The following is a 19,926-nucleotide window of genomic DNA, read 5'->3' as shown; positions in this document are numbered from 1 at the left end:
ATTTAGAGCTGATATCAAGCATCACACACACACACACGAGCGAAATCCAATCTCGTGCATGCTTTCATAATGGCGTCTGGATACAACAGTTTCCCCACACCACTAGCCACCGTGCTAAGCCCTTCCTCAGTCCATAGTTCCATTGGAAGGTGACTTAACCGGATCCAAACAGGAACTTGCGTATGCTTGATTCCCACTTTTGCAGGACAATAGGTTGTCCTTGGAACAACCACGGTCCCCCTTCAATAACCTCTTCCATGTCAATAATCGTTTTGAATTCGAAGAAAAAGAACCATATGCAGTCGCATTGACCTCACGCAAAACTGGCCATACAGATTTGGCGTACTCCTTCAAGTGATGAAAGTAAGGCCGTTTTCCAAGGAAATATCCCACAGTCGTAGATCTCCATCATCGAGAACCCTTCTGGATGGAATCCAGTGTCGGACGTACAATGATCTCACCATTTTGTACCATCGGAGCAATATATGATAAAGTTTTTCGGGAGGAATTATTAAAAGCATCAGCTATTTTATCATCCACAACAGACTCAAGACATGCATGTAACGGAACATTGCCAATAAATAACCCGGTGGGACCAAATTGTACCTTAGGGGCTTGTTTGTATGTCATCTCATGAACTTTATCCACATCATGCACCCGTTTCTCCAACTGGACAGCAGCATTTATCGCATTCTTCGAACCCACGCAGTCCACCTCATCCTTCCCATTACTCGCCATGTCAGCCTCCACGTTACCATGTGTGCCACGTCAGCACACTAATCAACATGAAATTCAGCCCGATTATCATCGTCAATGCACCGCCTTCGCTGATTGGACAAATTGCTCGGTAACCTGGGCGCCGGCCCATCTGTACGGCCCTTCGTCGAACAGTCTGCGAGCAACCAGGCAGAACCTGCTGCTCGTCGCCATACTCTGCTGCAGCAACATCTTTCGCATGTTCAAGCACTGCTCGTCGCCATACTCTGCTGCAGCAACATCTTTCTATTTTTATATATAGAGAGAGCCGGCTTATTTTGCCCTAAAATTGTTTATGATTATTGTTGTTGTTAGCACGAGACCTTATCTGATAGGCTTATATTTTAGTCGAATATGAGATATTATGCCAGAAATGCAATGAGAGCAAGAAAAATAAAAATGTTGAATAGTTTAAACCAACTTTTATATGTTTGGCTGTGATGTTTATATGAGTATTATTATTCTTTTACAAGGTAGCGCTATTAATAAAAATTTTGCTTAATTTGGTTTTTCTCTGAGCATATATAAAACAAATTAAAGGAGTGGATATGTTGTTACTATGTGATTGGTTTGATTGGAATGTAGTGTTAAACATTTACAACACATCGCCCAAAAATAAATCATTAATATCTTTTCTCAAAATATGGAAAAAAATAGAATTTTCACATTTTTTTCCCTTCTTTCTTAGAATTGTATACTACAATCACTACAAAAAAAATTAATTATTGAGACAGAAAATATCCGTTTCAGCTTCGGACGGTTTTGCAAAGGCTTTATGGCGGATGTTTAACAATTTCTGGACAATAAGACCATTTTTAAAAGGTGTTACAAAATGAGGTTCATCACTTTTTATCTAAAAAAACCTTTCAAAAAGTGTCTCATCCTACATTTGGGACGGTTAATTAGCGAGGGATGTAATCCATCTCAAATTTGAGATGTTTTGGTTGAATTGTTATGGTTCCATGACCAAAATAATAGCTTGTTGCAAACTTGATGCTAAATTCCTGGCAATATTAAATGAAAATATCTAAGTTGTTATTTTTAAATAATAAATAAATGACATTGTATAACTTCTTTTGCAGTGGATTATGGAATGGATTTTGTGGTGGGCGTCTATCCAAAAAAAAATAAAAAAAAGCTATTTAATCAACACTTAGACTTTTTAAGGGGGCTCGATGCAAATTTATTTTAAATTTGTCCTGTTCTTTTGGGTGTTTGGGACAAATATCCATCACATAGCCGTTGCAAATATTTTTTATTTTTTGGTAAGCAAATTCCACCCCAAGGTCATTGCAAATCTATTGCAAATTTAATTAAAGTATTATCCAATCAGATATATACATCTCTAATTCATTGCAAATTTGGGAAGGATATATTTCAATAGTCCCAAATTTTTTCAAAAGAAGTGACTATGATCATTGCTTATATTTCAAAGTTTTGAATGATGTTCCTATCTTTCTCGTTTTGTACGTTGACGACATGCTTATTGCTAGTCCTAGCATAAAACTGATTGAATCTTTGCAAAATGATCTTTCCAAAAAATTTGAAATGAAAAACCTTGGTGACGCAGAAAGAATTCTTGGCATGGATATTTGTACAAATAGAAAAAGTTTTTCTATACTCTTAAAACCCACTTATGTGCCCTTAGTTGCTCATTTTCAATTATGCAAAAACCAATGCCCTAAAACCTCTTCTGAAAAAGAGAAAATGAGTAAAGTTCCTTATTCTAATGTTATTGGGTCCATAATGTTTCTTATGGTATGTACTAGACCCGATATTACATATGTTATAAGTTGTTTGAGCAGGTACATGTCTAACCCGGGACCTCCCCATTGGGAGGCTATTGTTCCTAAGGTACCTACGTGGTTCGGACAACATAGGTATAAATTTCTCCAAATTTTCTGACTCTATTAATCTTATTGGTTATGTTGACTCTAATTATGCTAATGAAGAAGATAGTAGGAAATCTACTACCTCTTATATTTTCACTTTTTGTGGATCATGCATAAGTTGGAAGTCCCAACTACAACACATTGTTGCACTATCTACTACTGAGGCCGAATACATTGCTACTACCGAAGCTTTCAAAGAAGCTATTTGGCTCGAGAGCCTTATTAAAGAAATTATTTTCTAAAAAATCGGTTCACTGTTTTCTAATAGTCAATCTTCTATTCAACTTTGCAAAAACCTTGTTTTTCACGATAGGACTAAGCACATTGACGTTAGATTCCATTTTATTCGTGATATTGTAAGCAAGGAGGTTATCAAGTTGGAAAAGGTAAGAACTGAGGAAAACCCAGCAGATATGGGTACAAAGAGCCTTCCTATTGAGAAATTTATTAACTGTTTAAAAATCTTAAAATTAGCCCCTGACTAATTTTGTTGTATTTTCTTGCAGGTACAAAAGGGGCGGGCCCCTAGGCTATGATGACAAAACCAGATCCAACAACTTCGGACCTCGTCCTTGGAAAAGACTTAGTATAAGGTGGAGTGTGTTATTATTTTCTGTGGCCCAAGTGATTTCTTAATGGCCCACTCTAATTACCCAAGAACCGGCCCATCTTGGCAGCCCAAGAACCCAACTTGGTAAAACCCGACCCATTCCCCCACTACTTATGTCTACGGCTGAACCCTAATCTCACTATCATCTCTCTCTCTCTCTCATTCTTGCGCCGACAGACGTCTTCTCTCTTCTCCTCTTTTCTTCTGTGATTCTATTTTCCTCTTTCCTCTTCTCACCGGGATCTATGGCTCCCTTCCTAAACCAACTTGATTGTTTTTGGAAGGTAACCAAGACCTTCTTTCTTCACCGTTTTGTTCGGCCCTTTAAATAAGAGACCTCGTCTCTTTTCTCAGACACCGAATAAAAATCATCCAAAAGGCTTTGTGCATTCCCTTTGTGAAACAGTGAAGCTTGAGGGTCTTTGTGACCGAGAGATAAAGAAATCTGAGTGATTGGGGTTTTGTGGTCGTTTTCGTGAGGTTCCTTGGTGTTACCGTGGGTCAGTTTCTTTTAGGTATGGAACTCTTGTGACCGGTTACCCCATACTGTTGGATCTGGTTGGATCTGAACCTGTTATCTCTATTAATATAGTTTTGTTCTTTATTTCTCTATTTTTGTTTCACTGTCTATATTAATTCTGTAATATTCGGGTTGTAACTATTTTGGAGTTTCGTACTCCAATCTTTGTAATAGTTGATTAGGATTGTCTGATATCCACTTAACAATATCGTTCGTAATTCTTATAAGGATGGTTTTCTTGATCCTGTGTTCGTCCGTAGCAAAGACTTTGAGATCCAATTCCAATATCGTTCGTAATTGATATGAATTTGATGGCTTCTCTTGCACAAAATATCTTGTTTGCCTGTTTCAACAGAATCCAATTCCATTTCCCCATCCGCATATGGGTTTATGTCTCTCAAGAGTTCACAAGAAAAGACATCTTTCTTACCATTCTGAGAAGTCTTACTGGGCTCAATGAGGACATGTATCGCAAAAGTGATCAAGAGTTAGCACGACTAGTTGCGTTTTATTTAGAGAATCGGAAGTTCTTGATTGTCATGGATGATGTTTGGACACCTATGAATTGGGAAAAACTCCAGATTGCTCCCCCAAAGAGCAATATTACTGTGGGTAAATTCTTAATTACCACTCCTCATCTTGAAGTGGCTCAGTATGTTAACCAAAATAGGCCACCCCACAATTTGCGTTTCTTGACTCAAGAGGAGAGTTGGTTGTTGCTGTGTTTGGAGGTTTTCGGTAAGCGAATGTGCCCTCCTGAGTTGGAAGATCTAGAAAAACTAATTGCAAATCAGTGTGACGGGTTACCCTTGGCAGTTGTGGTTATAGGAGACATTCTTGTCAACAAAAATTCAGATTTAGATGACATGAGTTCAAGAAAGAAAACATGGGCAGAAGTATCTAAAAGTGTGAGTAAATATCTTAGTGGGGACCCGGAAAGACGTATGGAGAAAACTATAGCATTGAGTTATGATGACTTGCCTCGTCACCTCAAAGCATGCTTTCTCTATTTGGGGATGTTCCCGAAAGACTTTGAGATCCCTGCTTGGAAATTAATCTGCATGTGGATTGCAGAAGGATTCATACAAGAAAAGTTTGGTATTAACTTGGAAGAAACTACATACAACTACTTGGAGGATCTTATTAATAGGAATTTAGTAAGAGTTGAGAAAAGGAGACCCGATAGTAGAGTTAAAACATGTCGCATTCATGTGATGCTACGTGACTTTTGCATAAAAGAAGCTGGGAACGAAAGGGAAAATTTTCTCCAAGAAATGGAAAGGTCTATCTATGGATTTGAACCTTCAATTTCTGAATTACAAAAGTTTCGTCGTCTTTGTATTCATTCCAGCATCCTAAACTTTATCTCTTTCAAGCCTTATGGTCCTCGTGCCCTGCCAACGGAAAACGCTTCAGCCATTCCTGCAGCTTTCAAATTGCTCAGAGTCCTAGAAGTCAATCCCATCAAATTTACAAGAATCCCTGCTGACATGTACCAGTTGGTTCAGTTGAGGTATCTCTCTCTGTCCATCAATTTAGCAATCCTTCCTGAGGCTTTCTCAAAGCTTTGGAACATACAAACTCTTATCACATTTAATTCCCAACATTTGAAGACTCCATCAAATCAAGATAAGATAAAACAATATGAAATTTAAGTTTTTCTTTTTAGTCATGATTAGTCAATAATTTTCATACTTATCTATGACAAAGGCATTTGTTATGCTCCTTACTGGTCAGGTTAGTCTTAGTGTTAATTAAATAGTAGTCAAGTTAGTCTTGGTTTAATTAATTTCTATTATAAATTGCAGGTGACTGAAATAGCTCCAATACGAACACTATAAACTCCGAACAATCAAGAAAATTTGCCCAATGCTTAGTTAAAAGTGTATTGCTCTCCATCCATTTGTTTGTTGCTTTACTAAATTTTTCAAATTGTTTCTAGACTTCTAGTATATTATTACTATTTTTTAGGTATAAGGATTATATTATATTATATTATATTATATTATGTGTTGTTCTTATTGCAGAAAAAAATTCATATCCTTGCTTTACTAATATTTTCAATAATAAATAAAAATTAGTTATAAAAGAATAATAATCTATCAACAGAGAGCTATATAAAAAATTTAACACCTTTAAACTATTTGATAATGATAAGTATATTTAACTAAAATAAATAAATATATAAGCAAATAATGTTTCTACTTGATTAATTTGTTAAAAGATTAAGAGTATTAATTTATTTAAAAATATTAGTTTACTAGGACACAATAAAATTTAAAATGAATAGCATCGAAATAATATATAAAATACTAATATAAATTGCAAAAACTATATATATATATATATATGTATGTATGATGTGTGATGGGTATGGCCCTTCAAATGACGGCCCAACAACAAGCTAGGAGGCCCAATACTTCCTTCCATGGGCACGGCCGTTCTGATGAAGGGAGCCCGCTTCATGAAGCCCAATGATTGTAGCCCAAACACCAACAGCTGGCCCGGCTCCTATACACACGTCTCTCTCTGAAGCCCACGTGACATATACTTGGACCTTCTACGTATGCTCTTTGACCAGAGTGGAGTACGTGTAGCAGGGAGGTTTTCCTCAAGAACTCGAGCTCTTGAATTTAGCAGACTTCTTATGGACTAGGAGTCATCCTCAACCTTGGACTCTCTCCCTCATCTAATTAATAATTCTAACAACGCGATTCCTAAAAAATTGGACTTGATCATACCTTATCTTGACTAATTTTATCTGTTCATCGCAGAAATAGGAGGCAAGATTAGTTGCTTGGTGAAGGAGGACACTTTATCTCATCCCTAGGCGGGGGAGGGGGGGGTACCTTTATCAGACGAAGATTTGGCTATTATTCTGCTACATTGCTACATTTCTCTCTATTTTTCATCATCATGCTTCATTCTCTTAACGTTTTTTATTATTTTGAATTATTAGTCTTCAAATCCAATACTAATTTGGGCGTCGAAATGCTAACATTTTGTTTTGTTGGTCTCTTCCTTTCGAATTCTTTCCTAAGCAATGCAGACCCATCGCACAAGTCCGCATCCATTGGACCTGTACTAAAATCACACGCATCAATTGATAGTCTGTGGGGAATTTGAGTTAAAGGCGTAAGTTACTATAGAAACCCCCAACAATCCTGGTAAGAAGCAAAAGGCCGTGGAGGCATCCGGCAACAATCAACCTTTGTAGGTTGTCATAGGCACCTTCCTAGCCTCGATTGGAGGAGGATCTGTCCCCGCTTTGCCAGCGTCGTTGCTGTCTCCCAAAGTGATGGACCCTTTAGTTGATCTTCCAAGGCGAAGCACCTCCTCAAAGATCACTTTAGGAGAACTTTCCCCAACCTTGTTAGGCGCAATTTAGCAGGTGGTCGCAACAGCAATACGGGAGCAAAATAGCGGTACTAATCCCTGCCCGCGCAGCCCCTGTGGGGGAAGTAGGCATCCTTGAAGGAGGAGTATGAGGAGGTCCGCCAAAGGGAGATATCGCTGTGACCAGGACCTCACTAGGTGGGAGGCTCCCTCCAACAGCTCCCTAGGAAGTTCCCAAACAATGGATAACTGAAATACCTTCAAAAGGGTCTTGAAGATGTACAACACTAGATAATAGGGACCCCAGAAGACAAGCAATAGGGTGTCCCCTTCACAGAAGCAGTGATGGCGGATGAACTCCCAGTGAACTGCCGTACTCCTGCTATTGCTGAATATGATGGGACGACAGACTCTCAAGTGCATCTCTCACGTTTTGAGAAAGCGGCCCTTTTGCACCAGTACACAGATGGAATCAAGTGAATTTTCCTCCTTTTTTTCTATAAGATATTGTAATATATTTAGGTACGATTTGTTTTTACCCTTCCAATTTGAAATTTAATGTTTTTCATGAATTTTAAGGAATGGATACACTTAGGAAAGATATTTAGTTGAGAATGTTCCTAGTAGGAACAATCTTTTCTATTTTGTGATCGTTTCTAAATAGAATAAATATTTTTATAAAATTATATAATTAATTATTAATTTATGCAAGAATTATTTATAGATGTCTGATTATAGAAACGTTGAACTATCAATCATAATTATTGTCTTTTTCAGTCTCGTAATTCTCGTCAAAGTTATTTTAGTCAGACTCGTCATTAGATTCACAATTCTCCGATCGGAATGTAACTGCTCCTTGTTGATTAGCAACAGAAAGCTCAACGACTAATTGAATACCATTTGGGTCATGCATGTCATAATTATGGCTTTTCGTCCCAACTTATAGAGTAGGTATTGTTCATCCTCTTGAAACGCAACTTCGACCCATTGAGACTCATAAACGACTCTTCTGACTTTTGTTTTACAGACAGTCATCCAGTCCAGTTTGTCTCTCTTCATACTAGGGTACTCCTTGTAGTAGACTTGTACTGTTTGTTGTGCCAGGATGAATGGTTCGTTCTTTTGGTATACTTCTTGAAATTCATCAACGAGGTGATGATGAGGATGTACCTTCATATCTCTCACGGGATCGACCCAACAATATTTAAATAGAACAATCTGCATGTTTGGGATAAGTGGGCAATCTAACTAAATTATTTCTTGGAGAATTCCATAGAAGTCACAGTCTGTGACAATCATGATTCTTCATGCCGTGAAGCCTCAAATCCTTCATATTGACACAACGGGCCAAAAAAGATGCGTAATCATCAGGAAACTTAAGATACTAATCCATTCACATGTTCTCCTCTTCTGTTCCTTGGTCAGGGTTTATACGATTTTGGACATTATATTCGATTTTCTTTCGTCCACCTCAAGCTCCAGTTGATTACACATGTTCTTCAGGTCCTTCCATGTGTTCAGATTATCTTTCGTTTTGTTTTTATATCCATCACGGTATTGAGTATATTGTCAAACACATTCTTCTCAATGTGCATGACATCAAGATTGTGTTGTATCAGATGCGTCGACCAGTACTCGAGCTCCTAGAAGATGCTTTTCTTTGTTACTTATGCTCGCATATTAAATATTGTTATAGCATATTAATTGTTTTAAAAATAGGATAAACTATATAAGGTTCTTATAAAGTTTGTTACATTATAAATATTTTTTATTTTCTTTAAAAAATAAAAATACTCTAACAAATATTATTTCGTAATAGTTTATTGTAGGTGTATTATTTATTATGATTCTAGTAATTTTAGAAGTATTTATAAATTTTTAAAAAGATATTTACAATTATAATAAACTTTTAAAAATCCCATCATAATTTACCCTTAAAATTATTGATGTATTTTACAAAAAAAGAAAGAAAGTAATAGATGGATCATGTTCACCTGTTTTACAAATTTAAAAAGGCCCCCTGGCCCAGCGGCATTAGGCATTTGCATATACATACATAGTAAAATACAAAGTATAAAAACAAGCTACTTTTTCAGCCAAATCTCATCAAACCCTCATTGCCATTGGTGGACCTTTTCCCCACTAAAATTTCTCAGACCACGTGCTCAGAATGTTTGTTTACTTCAACCCTTTTTCAGTTCATTACTGTCTGTCTTTCTCTCTCTATATATATATATTTCTCCAAAGATACAGCATCCATCAATTAATATTTGTCAGCAACTTTAACCTTTCTAATTATTACCTTTTTCTCGTGTGTGTATATATATATATATATTTATGTTCTGTCTGAAGTCGCAATGAAGTTTCTCATATGTATGCATGTTTCTTCAATTAGCACTTTATTTGTATAACTCAAAGGCAGTCAAACAAGAACTGCTTAGGCATGCTTCGAAATAACATATATATATATATTCTCATTAATCAAGATTATTAAAATTTTTTACAGTAATTTATTAATTTACAATATTGATAGATTCCGAAATGGGAAAATTGCTAAAACCATTTTTTTTAATTTGTTTTGATCGATTTATAATTCCAAATGAGAAAGAATTTTAAATCTTTCAACTCTATTTTAAATAAAAAAAAAAATTACATCTTTCGTGTCTAGATAGTATGGTACATATATACTTTTAGTTTAATTGCTTATAGAATTTTCAAAAATTATTTCTAACTTTAAGAAATTCTCATTTTTAATTCTCTTACAAATTTTGATTAGAATGAAAATTTTGCTGGAAATCCATGCATCTTATGGACCTTTCAAACTTCTTATTTAGTTTATTTGTATTTCCTAAGTAATTTTCAATATTCTTATTTATTATTTGTATTTTATAAGTGTTTTCAATTAATATTAGGCATTCTAGAGCCATTCAATAAGTCTTATAAATAGGTTTGTATCCCATGGTTTGTGACATAGAGCCAAGTAGCTCAATAAAGAAAATATATAGTTCCGCATTCAAAAAATTTTATCAAAATTTATATTATTCGAGCTCTGCTGTAGCAACTCAACTTACAAATATATGATAAGAATTATGTCCAAGTCATATGAAACTTCCACTGCATGTTAAAAAAACAACGGCCATATGATTTGTAGTTGATCTTTTTTGTGAACTCTCTAATAAAATTTGGCAAGAAGACTGAAAATGAGTCTGTTTGCAAATTATGAGACTATTTTCAGTAATTACTTAAGCAACGAGATAGAAAAAACGATGGAATGATAAATATTGTTCCCCTAGTTTGAACTATGTTCTATCAACTATCTATAGATTTTAATTTTTTTCATTGAAGCTATTTAGAACCATTTCTATAATTTAAATTAATTCGTTACTTAAATCCAAATTATTCCATCTGAATATTTTATTAAATTTTCATGTTTCTTAATGGTGGGATGCAAGTTTAATTAAACAAAGAGATACCAATCAAACTACCATATCAACTAGAAAGCATTGAAAAATGTGTAAAAGTAATTATTTGAGAATATAGCATTAATAATGGTCCATTTACATTAGTTTAATTAGGCATAATTAACATAAAAATTTGTGCCCTCATTGACAAATGTGAGGCCAACCAATTTAAAAATGTACATAGTTTGGCCCCACAAGAAGAGTAAAAGAATGGCTGATATAAAACTAAACTAAAGTGTTGTCCAAATGTCAAATCCTCCATTGCCTAATTCTTATATTAATACACCCCTCCCCCCTCCCCCTTCAACCCTACATCATATGCAGCTCACTAATTTCCTCCCCACAGTTCCCTGAACACTCGCTGTGTGTGTATGTGTGTGTTTATTTGCTTACTTCTTTTCTCCAAGAAAACATCTTCTTCTCTGCAACCAAGGAATCAGTAATGGAGGAAATCCAAAAATGGCTTGCAAATGGTTATGTTAATAACACAGAGATCCTCTCAAAATCTCCATCTGATCTGTCATCTTCTGCTACAACTAGTACCAGCCAAGAAACACACAGTGCACGCACACTGTGTGAAGACACAAGTTTCAACAGTCTTGGATCCAGTTCATGTAATAACTACACTGGTTGTCCGATCCAAGCAAAACCCTCTTCTATTTCCCATTTCTGCATTGCCACCCTAGGAACCCTAACCCCACAGATCAGCTGCCTGGCAGTGCAAAACACCACCCTCTATGCTGCATCCATCAAAGAGATAAATGTCTTTGATTTGATCAGTTTTGAACTCGTGGATGCGTTCGGGCCCGGGTTGGGTTTGGTCAAGTCCATCGCATTTAGTGACGGAAAAATCTTCACAGCCCATCAAGATTGCAAGATTAGGGTCTGGAAGCAGGTGATCACATCTTCGAGTAAACAGAAGCACCAGCTAATCTCGACGCTTCCCACGTTCAAAGATCGTCTGTTAAACTGTATGTTCGCGAAGAACTACGTTCAGGTCAGGCGACACAAGCGGCAACTCTGGATTCAGCACGCGGATGCCGTCTCAGGATTAGCAGTGAACAATGATGCTGGATTAATGTATTCGGTTTCATGGGATAAGAGCTTCAAGATATGGCAAATATCGTCGGACATGCACTGTCTGGAGTCCGTCAGGGCGCATTCCGATGCTGTAAACGCCATTATCGTCAACCCTTTGGATAAAACTATCTACACGGGCTCTGCAGACGGGTACATAAAAGTGTGGAGAAAACCTGACGGCAGAAAAAAGCACCAGTTGCTAACAGCTATAGCTAAGCACAAATCCAGCGTCAATGCACTGGCATTGACACGGGACGGGTCGATTCTGTGCTCTGGAGGCGGCGATAAAAAAATTCTTGTGTGGGAGAAGGGTAATGAAAATTATCAAAATCATGATCATATGTTTGTTTCTTGTTGTTTGAAAGGGCATGGAGGGCCGATTTTGTGTCTGGTGCATGTAAATGGTGTGCTGATAAGTGGTTCATCAGATAGAACTGTGAGAATCTGGAAATACGGGAAAGGTTTCGGGGGAAGCTGTTTGGCAGTCCTGGAAGGGCATAGCAAACCTGTAAAGTCCCTGGTGGGAATTCCGGGGGCAGATTTGAATGATAGTTTGAGAGTTTTCAGTGGAAGCCTGGATGGAGAAATCAGGGCCTGGAAGGTCATCATTTCTGATGAAAGTGATTGAGGGTTTTTTTTTTTTTTTTTTTTTGAGTTTTCCTAGATAGTGATGATCATTAATATTTATAGTTAGTTCAATAATATTGCCATGTGCAACCATATTCGCCTCGCTCTGCAGAGGTTTATTAATATATACGAGGAGAGACTGCCTTTTCATTCCTGTCAAGAACAGCTTGATTTATATATGGTTTTAATTCATATATATAGTGTTTGACATATCACATTCTTTATAAATTTTGCAACTACAATAAGTTGTCTGAATTTGTCATAATTACAAATATTTCTCATTATTTAAAAAATTATCAGTGCCCCTTGATTTTAATGGTCGTCTAAGAATTAGTTTTTATTAGGTTTTCATTCATATTTTATTATGAAATGACCAAAATACCGTTATGGTCTATAAATTATAATTTTACTTATTTTTCTATAATTTTTCAGAATTTCCCATTCACCTCATACAATTGTTTTTTTTATTTTTTTTAGAAAAAAGTATAATAAAGTCAAAATTGATAATTTTATACCTCATATAAAAATTACACAAATTCATTAAACCTCAAAGGTATTTATAATTCTTTAAATAAAAAATTTAAAAAAACATCATTCTAATTTACACATATAATTTAGTAGTAATTCTTATGTCACTTATTGCTTCAAAAAAACCAAAGTGAATGCAGATTTTGTTCAGATATTTGACCAGCTGCCCATTTAACTACTTTTCTTTGATCAAAAGAGTTCCTACAACTTTTATATGATTTTCAAGACACTAAATGTTATTTATTAGAAATCAAAAAGGTTAAGGCACATTTGTTTCAAACTTTATGACTAGTGTAGGGTGTTAATAGCATCAAACTTAGTTCTGAGTAATTAGTTGTTAGGAACTCTCTTAAGGTTTAATAAAATTCTAAATACCCCTTTTAGAAAATACTGATAATTCTCTGATATTTGATATAATTGTGTAATTCTTAGACAATATGGTGAAAATATCAACTTTATTTTTAGAAATTTTTAAAAAAAATATTTAAAATATGTCCCTTTAATGCAAACTTTAACGAAAACTAACGGAATGATCCATTGCACTATAGAGTTTCTGGTGGTAGTGTTGATATTTAAATCATGAAACATGTGAAGCTGTAATTGCAACATATATAGGCCTACCTAGTACAAATTTAGCTTATATTATGGAATCATCAGTCTACTTATAAGCAGCTTACATAGGATACGTACATTTGTTGCAAGATATGTGGGGATTTACATATGCAATCATGCCCACATGAGACACCGAATGTTTGCGCAGAAAGTGCACAACAACACCAGACAATTTTATATAGTAAAATGCTACATCTACCAATGAACAAAGAACAGCAAAGAGACCAAAATCAAATTAGGTTAATAAACTTTAAGTGCACAAAGTAACAGCATAAAAGGGACCCCTTTTTCTAAAGAATGAAAATATTAATTTATATATGTACGGAATGTGGGTTGATTATAGTTTAGATCCATAATATTTTGATTTATAATGTTTATTTATTTTTATATTTTTTTGTCCAATAATTAAAAAAAAAAAGATTAAAACCAACAGAATCGAGAGATATGGTTGTGTTCCTCAACATGGCCAAGCCATGTATTGCGGGAAGAAGAACAAATTTCAAGGCCTGGCCGAGTGGGAGGAACGCGGCCCTGGAAATTGAGGTTGGTGTCAATTTTTTAGTGCAGATTTGAGGAATTTGTGGGCGGAATGAAAGTGTGAAGAAGAGAAGCGAAAGGGAAGAGATTGGGGTAAATGAATTAATCATGCTCGTGTATTGGAAACCTAGTCAGGTTGCGCGGGGCATGGCCGTGTTTTCAGGAATACGGTCATGTTCCTGTCATTGGCTGGTAGTGAAAACTTGTTCTCCATCCCGCATTACAGGATTTGGCCGTGTTCTCTAACACAACTTCTCCAACACAGCCATGGTCTCCCGATTCTATTAGTTTTAATACTTGTTCTAACGGTTGGACCAAAAGTGTAACAAAAAAAAAGTACAGATTAAAGACCAAAATCGTGGCAGCAAAATATTAGAAATCGAAAGTCAATAAATGGCTCTATAGAGGGACCAAAAGTATAACTAATCCTATGAAATTTTATGTGGGAGTACTACTACGGGTGCATATTTATCACCACCAAGGAATTAAAAGATGAGAATTGCAATGAATATTTGCAACAAATTCTTGAAATTTTTTTCTTATAATAGAATTTTTAAACAGAAAATAGAAGACGATCAGAAAATCGTGTTCTCAAAAATATATAACAATTCAGGAAAGAAGCCTTGCAGGTATTTGCAACATCATACATACCATCATAAATATTATTTTTAATTCGAGTCGAGTATGCAGGTCAAGGGGTCAGGTCTAAACATGGTTCTTGAGCTGGACTATAAAGTAGGTAACTTGCAACACAAATCGTTAGGCTAGTTAAGGTGGTCCCTAACTGAAACTTTTCGATGCTAAAGTCAGAGTTCGTTTTAGATAATTTGAATTACATGTAGAATTAGACCTTACAATTAATTATAAATGTATATCTTCCAAATGAGGAACAATCAATATAAGTACCAAATGTACTAGACTGTACGAATTCATGTGTCTACTCTAGAGCCACTGGGATATTGATACCAGATCAATGGCTAGAATTTCGGGTTGGCTTGTCAATCGGCTCGAGTTAGACCCATGGCTTGTCAATCGGCTCGAGTTAGACCCAACCCAGGTAAAAGTATGTGGACCTTTGTCCTGTGAGGTAATTATAGCCTTCTTCAAGGCTAGAATGGTCTTTCAAGAAGTTTTACTAAATAACTCCCATCAATTTTCAATTTCTTTTTCTTTTTAATGAACAATTTTTGCAATAAAAAAATCCCATGATAGCATAATTACAAAAAAGTATGATAAAACTTCGTAATAGAATATTCGTTGTAAATTTAACAGTCGACCTTAATTAATTTTTATAGGTACCCATGACCCATAAAGCAACATGATTCACGATGAAATTATGTTCCATCGGTACGTTAATCGTAGCAATTTCTCATCGTGTACAAATCATTCGCAATAATGCATATACAATTAAATTACATATATATATATAATGTGAGCTATTAAAAGGAAAAGAAAAGAACTAGGGAAATAATCAAATTGTTTGTCAAAATTTACTGTGAATTTATCAATTGCAGGCTCAAAAAGGGATCATTTGATTAAAAGGGACCTCATATGATTTGTTAATTAATTAATAAAATTTAAGAGCTAAAGTAAGAAATATTAACAAAGTAGATTTTCTTTTTTTTTTTAATTGTTGTTGTCAAGAACTGGGTAGACAAACTGCATAAGGATGCAGATTTGTCTTAAGTGGGGATCAGTCAGTGTTTATGGAATTTTAAATCTTGTTGATTTACAGCTTTATTATTAATTAAACCTTATTTTAATTTCTGTACTGCTATGCGTAAGAGCTTACGTAGTCATATGCGAAGCTTCCCTCATCCTTCATAATTAAAGTATTTTCATTTATTAAGGTAAATTACAACGATCTATCTTGAGATTTTACATAATTATGAGTATTTTTTTTTATTTTAAAAATTAAAAATATCTCCTTAATGTTTGATGAAATTATGTAATTCTTAGATTGAGATATAAAATTGCCAACTTTAATCTTCCAATATTTTTTTTCTTTTTTAAAAAAAATTAAAAAAAAAATCGAACGGGGTGAATGAAAAAAATTTTAAAATTATCCCTCAGTCCATAAAAAAAATTAAAAATAACTAAAAATTATAATTTTTAATCCACGAGAGTATTTTGATCAATTCACCACAAAAAATGGATTGAAACCTAACGAATTAGGTTAATTGTTAGACGGACGTTAAAATCAGAGAGGCATTGAAAATTTTCCAAATGACAAGGGGTATTCATAATTATGCCAAATCTCAGGGGAGGTTGTTGCAATTTACCTTTTAATTAAATAGCAATTTTGTAATAATTTTTTATTTACATACATTTAAAATCAATTCTTTAATTGATCAGTTATTCATAATTACATCCTTTTTCATTTGATTAAATAAATATAATAAAAGCTTAGAATATATACATACGTAACGAGTGTACTTCGGCCACTCATATATATTATTGAACCAAGTTAAAATATTTTTTCGTTTATTGGAAGAAATTTGTTGCTTGGCTCAACTCACACTAAAAGAAATATAAATTTTTGTTATAATTAATTACTATAATTAAAAGTATAAAATTATGGTGAATTTTAATTGATCATGGTTGTGCAACGATTATTAGTACAGTAAAATCTCTATAAATTAATAATTTTGGGACCATGAAATCTTATTAATTTATCGATAAATCAATATTTTATTAATTAAAAGAGAGACTTTTTAAATTCAACAAATTTAGTATATATGTATTGAAAATAAATGAATTCATACATGTTTCATTGATTATAATCATGCATCAATCAATTCCTTATAACTAATTGAATATATTCATGTATAATATCAATTCATTGTATACAATTAACTATTATATTCATAGACGCATGTTCAATTCATTGGAATTACTTAAATATACATGCTTACATTAATTCGTTGCACTTAAATAACTATTATAGCCAATTAAATATATTCATGCATGATGAATGAAACATATACTATATAAATCTCAATATAAAAATAAAATAATTCATAACACTCAATCATGTCTTCTCATGTAAAAGGCATCGCAAAATCATCCATTAATGACCAAATGCGTAAAGCATTACAGATTTCATATTTTAGCGAATTACCATAATATTTATAATTGTAATATTCATGAATTATTAATTTAGAGTCTTAAAGGGACTTAATATTTATAAAAGAATTTTTTGAAAAATTATTATCTTATTATCTTATCGAATTTGATGATTTTTTACAAAGGCCCAAGTCGGGACCGGAAGATTTTATTATTTTAGAGAGTTTATCAATTTATAAAGTATTAATTTATAGAGGTTTTACTATAGTTGTTTTGCAAGTAAGACTAAACATTTGCTATAGCTAACAAATATAAATATTTTGGCCATAGAAAAAAACAAAAATAAATGTTGATTAACTATGGTCAAAATTTAAAATTTTGCATTGATTTAACTAACTTTGAGAGATATTATTAGGGTAAAATACTTTTCTAATCCCATAAAATAAGGGCAGAATTTTATTTTGGTACCACATTATAGTAAATGTCGCTTTAGTCTCATAAAACTCATAATCACGTATTTTCCCAAAAAGTCACATGCACTGTAGTTTCTAAAAAGGCGTGTGAGACAAAAAAGGTGTTGTAATTTTGGGACTATAAATGCAAAAAATCATATTTTTTGGACTAAAAAGACGTGAAACGTGATTTTGAATTTTATAGGACTAAAAGCGTCACCTATCATAGTTGAAATACCAAAAAAAAATCTATTCTTATTTTATGAAGCTAAAAACATATTTTGCCCGATAATATTAATTTAATATGATGTATAGGTATAGAGATTTATAATGTTAAGAACAATAATTTATTTTTGTAGCGTCAACTCAACTAAAATTTGTTCAAACTTAGACTATTTAAATCAAGCATATAATGAAAAATCAAAATGGGACTTGAGTAAAATTTTGCTCCAATCAACTCAATTTTTTTCCATTAAATAAAGGGTTAAATACACTTAACCTCCTTCTAAACATTGAAATTGCACTTTTCCTAAAAAAAAAAAAAAATTCTCAACCCCTTTCGAGGATTTTTCATTTACAATTGTATCCCTTTCGTTTGCAAGAAAAAATGCTGACCTCAACATTATGTATATATATATACATATATATGTATATAAATTATTGATAATATAATTAATTTTTCATTCATCAACGACTACTTTTATCTACTGATAATAATTTGAAAATAATATTTTATTACTATACACCATTTTGACTTTATATATATTACATTTATCCCTTTATAAGCATAATAATATGCCTACAGTATCTTTAATTTGTAATGGAATACCATGAGGGGTAAAATTAAAGCTTTATGTAATTTTTGTTTTGTTCAATCAGTATTTTTCAATATCTAAACCCTAAATAGAGGACTCTCGGAAGGGGTACAAATATAATTTTAACAACTTTTGGGAGGGAATGTATTTAATAGTTTTGGGGAGGTCAAATTATAATTAATCCTAACATTGTAAGAGACCACTGAGCAAGTTAGTGTTTTAAAATTATCCACCAAAGATAATCTAATTTTACAATAGTATTGAATATATTTATATATATAGGAAAAAGTATTATTTTAGTCTGCTAAGTATGTCTAATTTTAATTTTAGTCTGATAATTATGTCCATTTTTATTTAGGTCCAGTAACTTTGTCCTCTGACAGATTTTTGGACAATTTTACTCCTATGCAACTTTGAAAGGCAGTTTTAGTCTATATGCACTCATAGGGATAAAATTGTTCGAAAATCTGCCATAGGACTAAAAGTAAGCAATTTCGTAAGCTACTAGACCTAAACAAAAATGGACATAGTTATTGGACTAAAATAATATTTTTTCCTATATATATATATATATATCCTACCAAAACAATATTCACTAGGAATTAATCACTCTTAATTAAGCAAAAAATTAAGACGAAATCTTGAAAATCTCACACAAATTAATTAATTAATCCTTTGTGTTTTTGTGAGTTATTTATTTCTTGACCCTTGGTAGTTAGAGCAATAATTAATCAATATAATTATATATAATTTATTAATATTAATACTAATACATATGAGACTACTACAGAGGATAAGATTAAGTATGTTATCATATATAACTAATCCACCATTAATCTATGCTTAGTGCAAACCCATACGAATCTTTTACCAAATTAATCCCATCATTAATCAATTAGTTAATTAACAATATCAAATATCAATGTATTAGAAATTTATACATGTAGTTTTGGCAATACCTCATGTCTATGGATTTCTCCCAAATATTCGTCTTGGAATACTGCATACTTATCACTATAATAAACTGGGTTCGTCTTGGAATTAATTATCGATAAGTACACCGTCCTGCCCTCCTCCCAAGTTTGGAGTTATTCCATACAATTGTTTATAATTTGAAAAATTACATCTAATATTTCTGATACTTATTTATATCTAAAAAATAGATTCATCTGTGAAAAAAAAATATATACATCAAATTTGCTGACATCAGCAAAAAATTGGATAGAAAATCATGTTTACCCTCCGAATTGACTAATTGCATATCAAAAAAAGAAAAAAAATTCAACCAAACTACGTACCCTTGTATGTTTTCACATGCATGTCAGGTAAATATTGGCAAGTGGAGATATATGAGAGTAGTTCCATCAAAAAAGATTTGTTTGATATACAATAAATTTATAACAAATCAATTGGGGATAAATATGAATTTTCTTTCAATTTGATATGGGTAAAACCCTATTTTCTTGTAAAGAGACAATCTTGTCCCTGATAGGGCTCCAAATTACAAGTTTACCAGCAGGACTCGCGCATTTTTTATCCGGTCGGGTCGCACGTGGAACGCGCATATTGGTCCAACAGACCCCCGATTTCTCTCTCTATAAATACCCTCCAGCCAGTGCATTAAAAGGGAGGTT

General features: G+C 33.5%; 2 protein-coding genes across 2 annotated transcripts; both read left to right on the top strand.

Moving 5' to 3' along the window:
• The first annotated feature begins 4,089 nt into the window (after nucleotides 1-4,089).
• LOC105157482 (putative late blight resistance protein homolog R1B-16) lies at nucleotides 4,090-5,433 on the top strand. Its single transcript, XM_011073887.1, has one exon. It carries the CDS (start codon nucleotides 4,090-4,092, stop codon nucleotides 5,431-5,433), a length of 1,344 nt encoding a protein of 447 aa, XP_011072189.1.
• A 5,468-nt stretch (nucleotides 5,434-10,901) lies between these two features.
• On the top strand, nucleotides 10,902-12,420 carry LOC105157481 (protein JINGUBANG-like). Its single transcript, XM_011073886.3, has one exon. It carries the CDS (start codon nucleotides 11,018-11,020, stop codon nucleotides 12,281-12,283), a length of 1,266 nt encoding a protein of 421 aa, XP_011072188.1. The 5' UTR covers nucleotides 10,902-11,017; the 3' UTR covers nucleotides 12,284-12,420.
• The last annotated feature ends 7,506 nt before the right edge of the window (nucleotides 12,421-19,926 follow it).

The sequence above is a fragment of the Sesamum indicum genome, linkage group LG3, assembly GCF_026168435.1.
Source record: "Sesamum indicum cultivar Baizhima isolate 11 linkage group LG3, ASM2616843v1, whole genome shotgun sequence".
Taxonomy (NCBI): Eukaryota; Viridiplantae; Streptophyta; class Magnoliopsida; order Lamiales; family Pedaliaceae; genus Sesamum; species Sesamum indicum.
This window is presented reverse-complemented; position numbering and strand designations above follow the sequence as displayed.

Bases quoted from the DNA above. Each gene is read 5' to 3' on its own strand.
- LOC105157482 (XM_011073887.1), top strand. From the start codon at position 4,090: ATGGCTTCTCTTGCACAAAATATCTTGTTTGCCTGTTTCAACAGAATC.
- LOC105157481 (XM_011073886.3), top strand. From the start codon at position 11,018: ATGGAGGAAATCCAAAAATGGCTTGCAAATGGTTATGTTAATAACACA.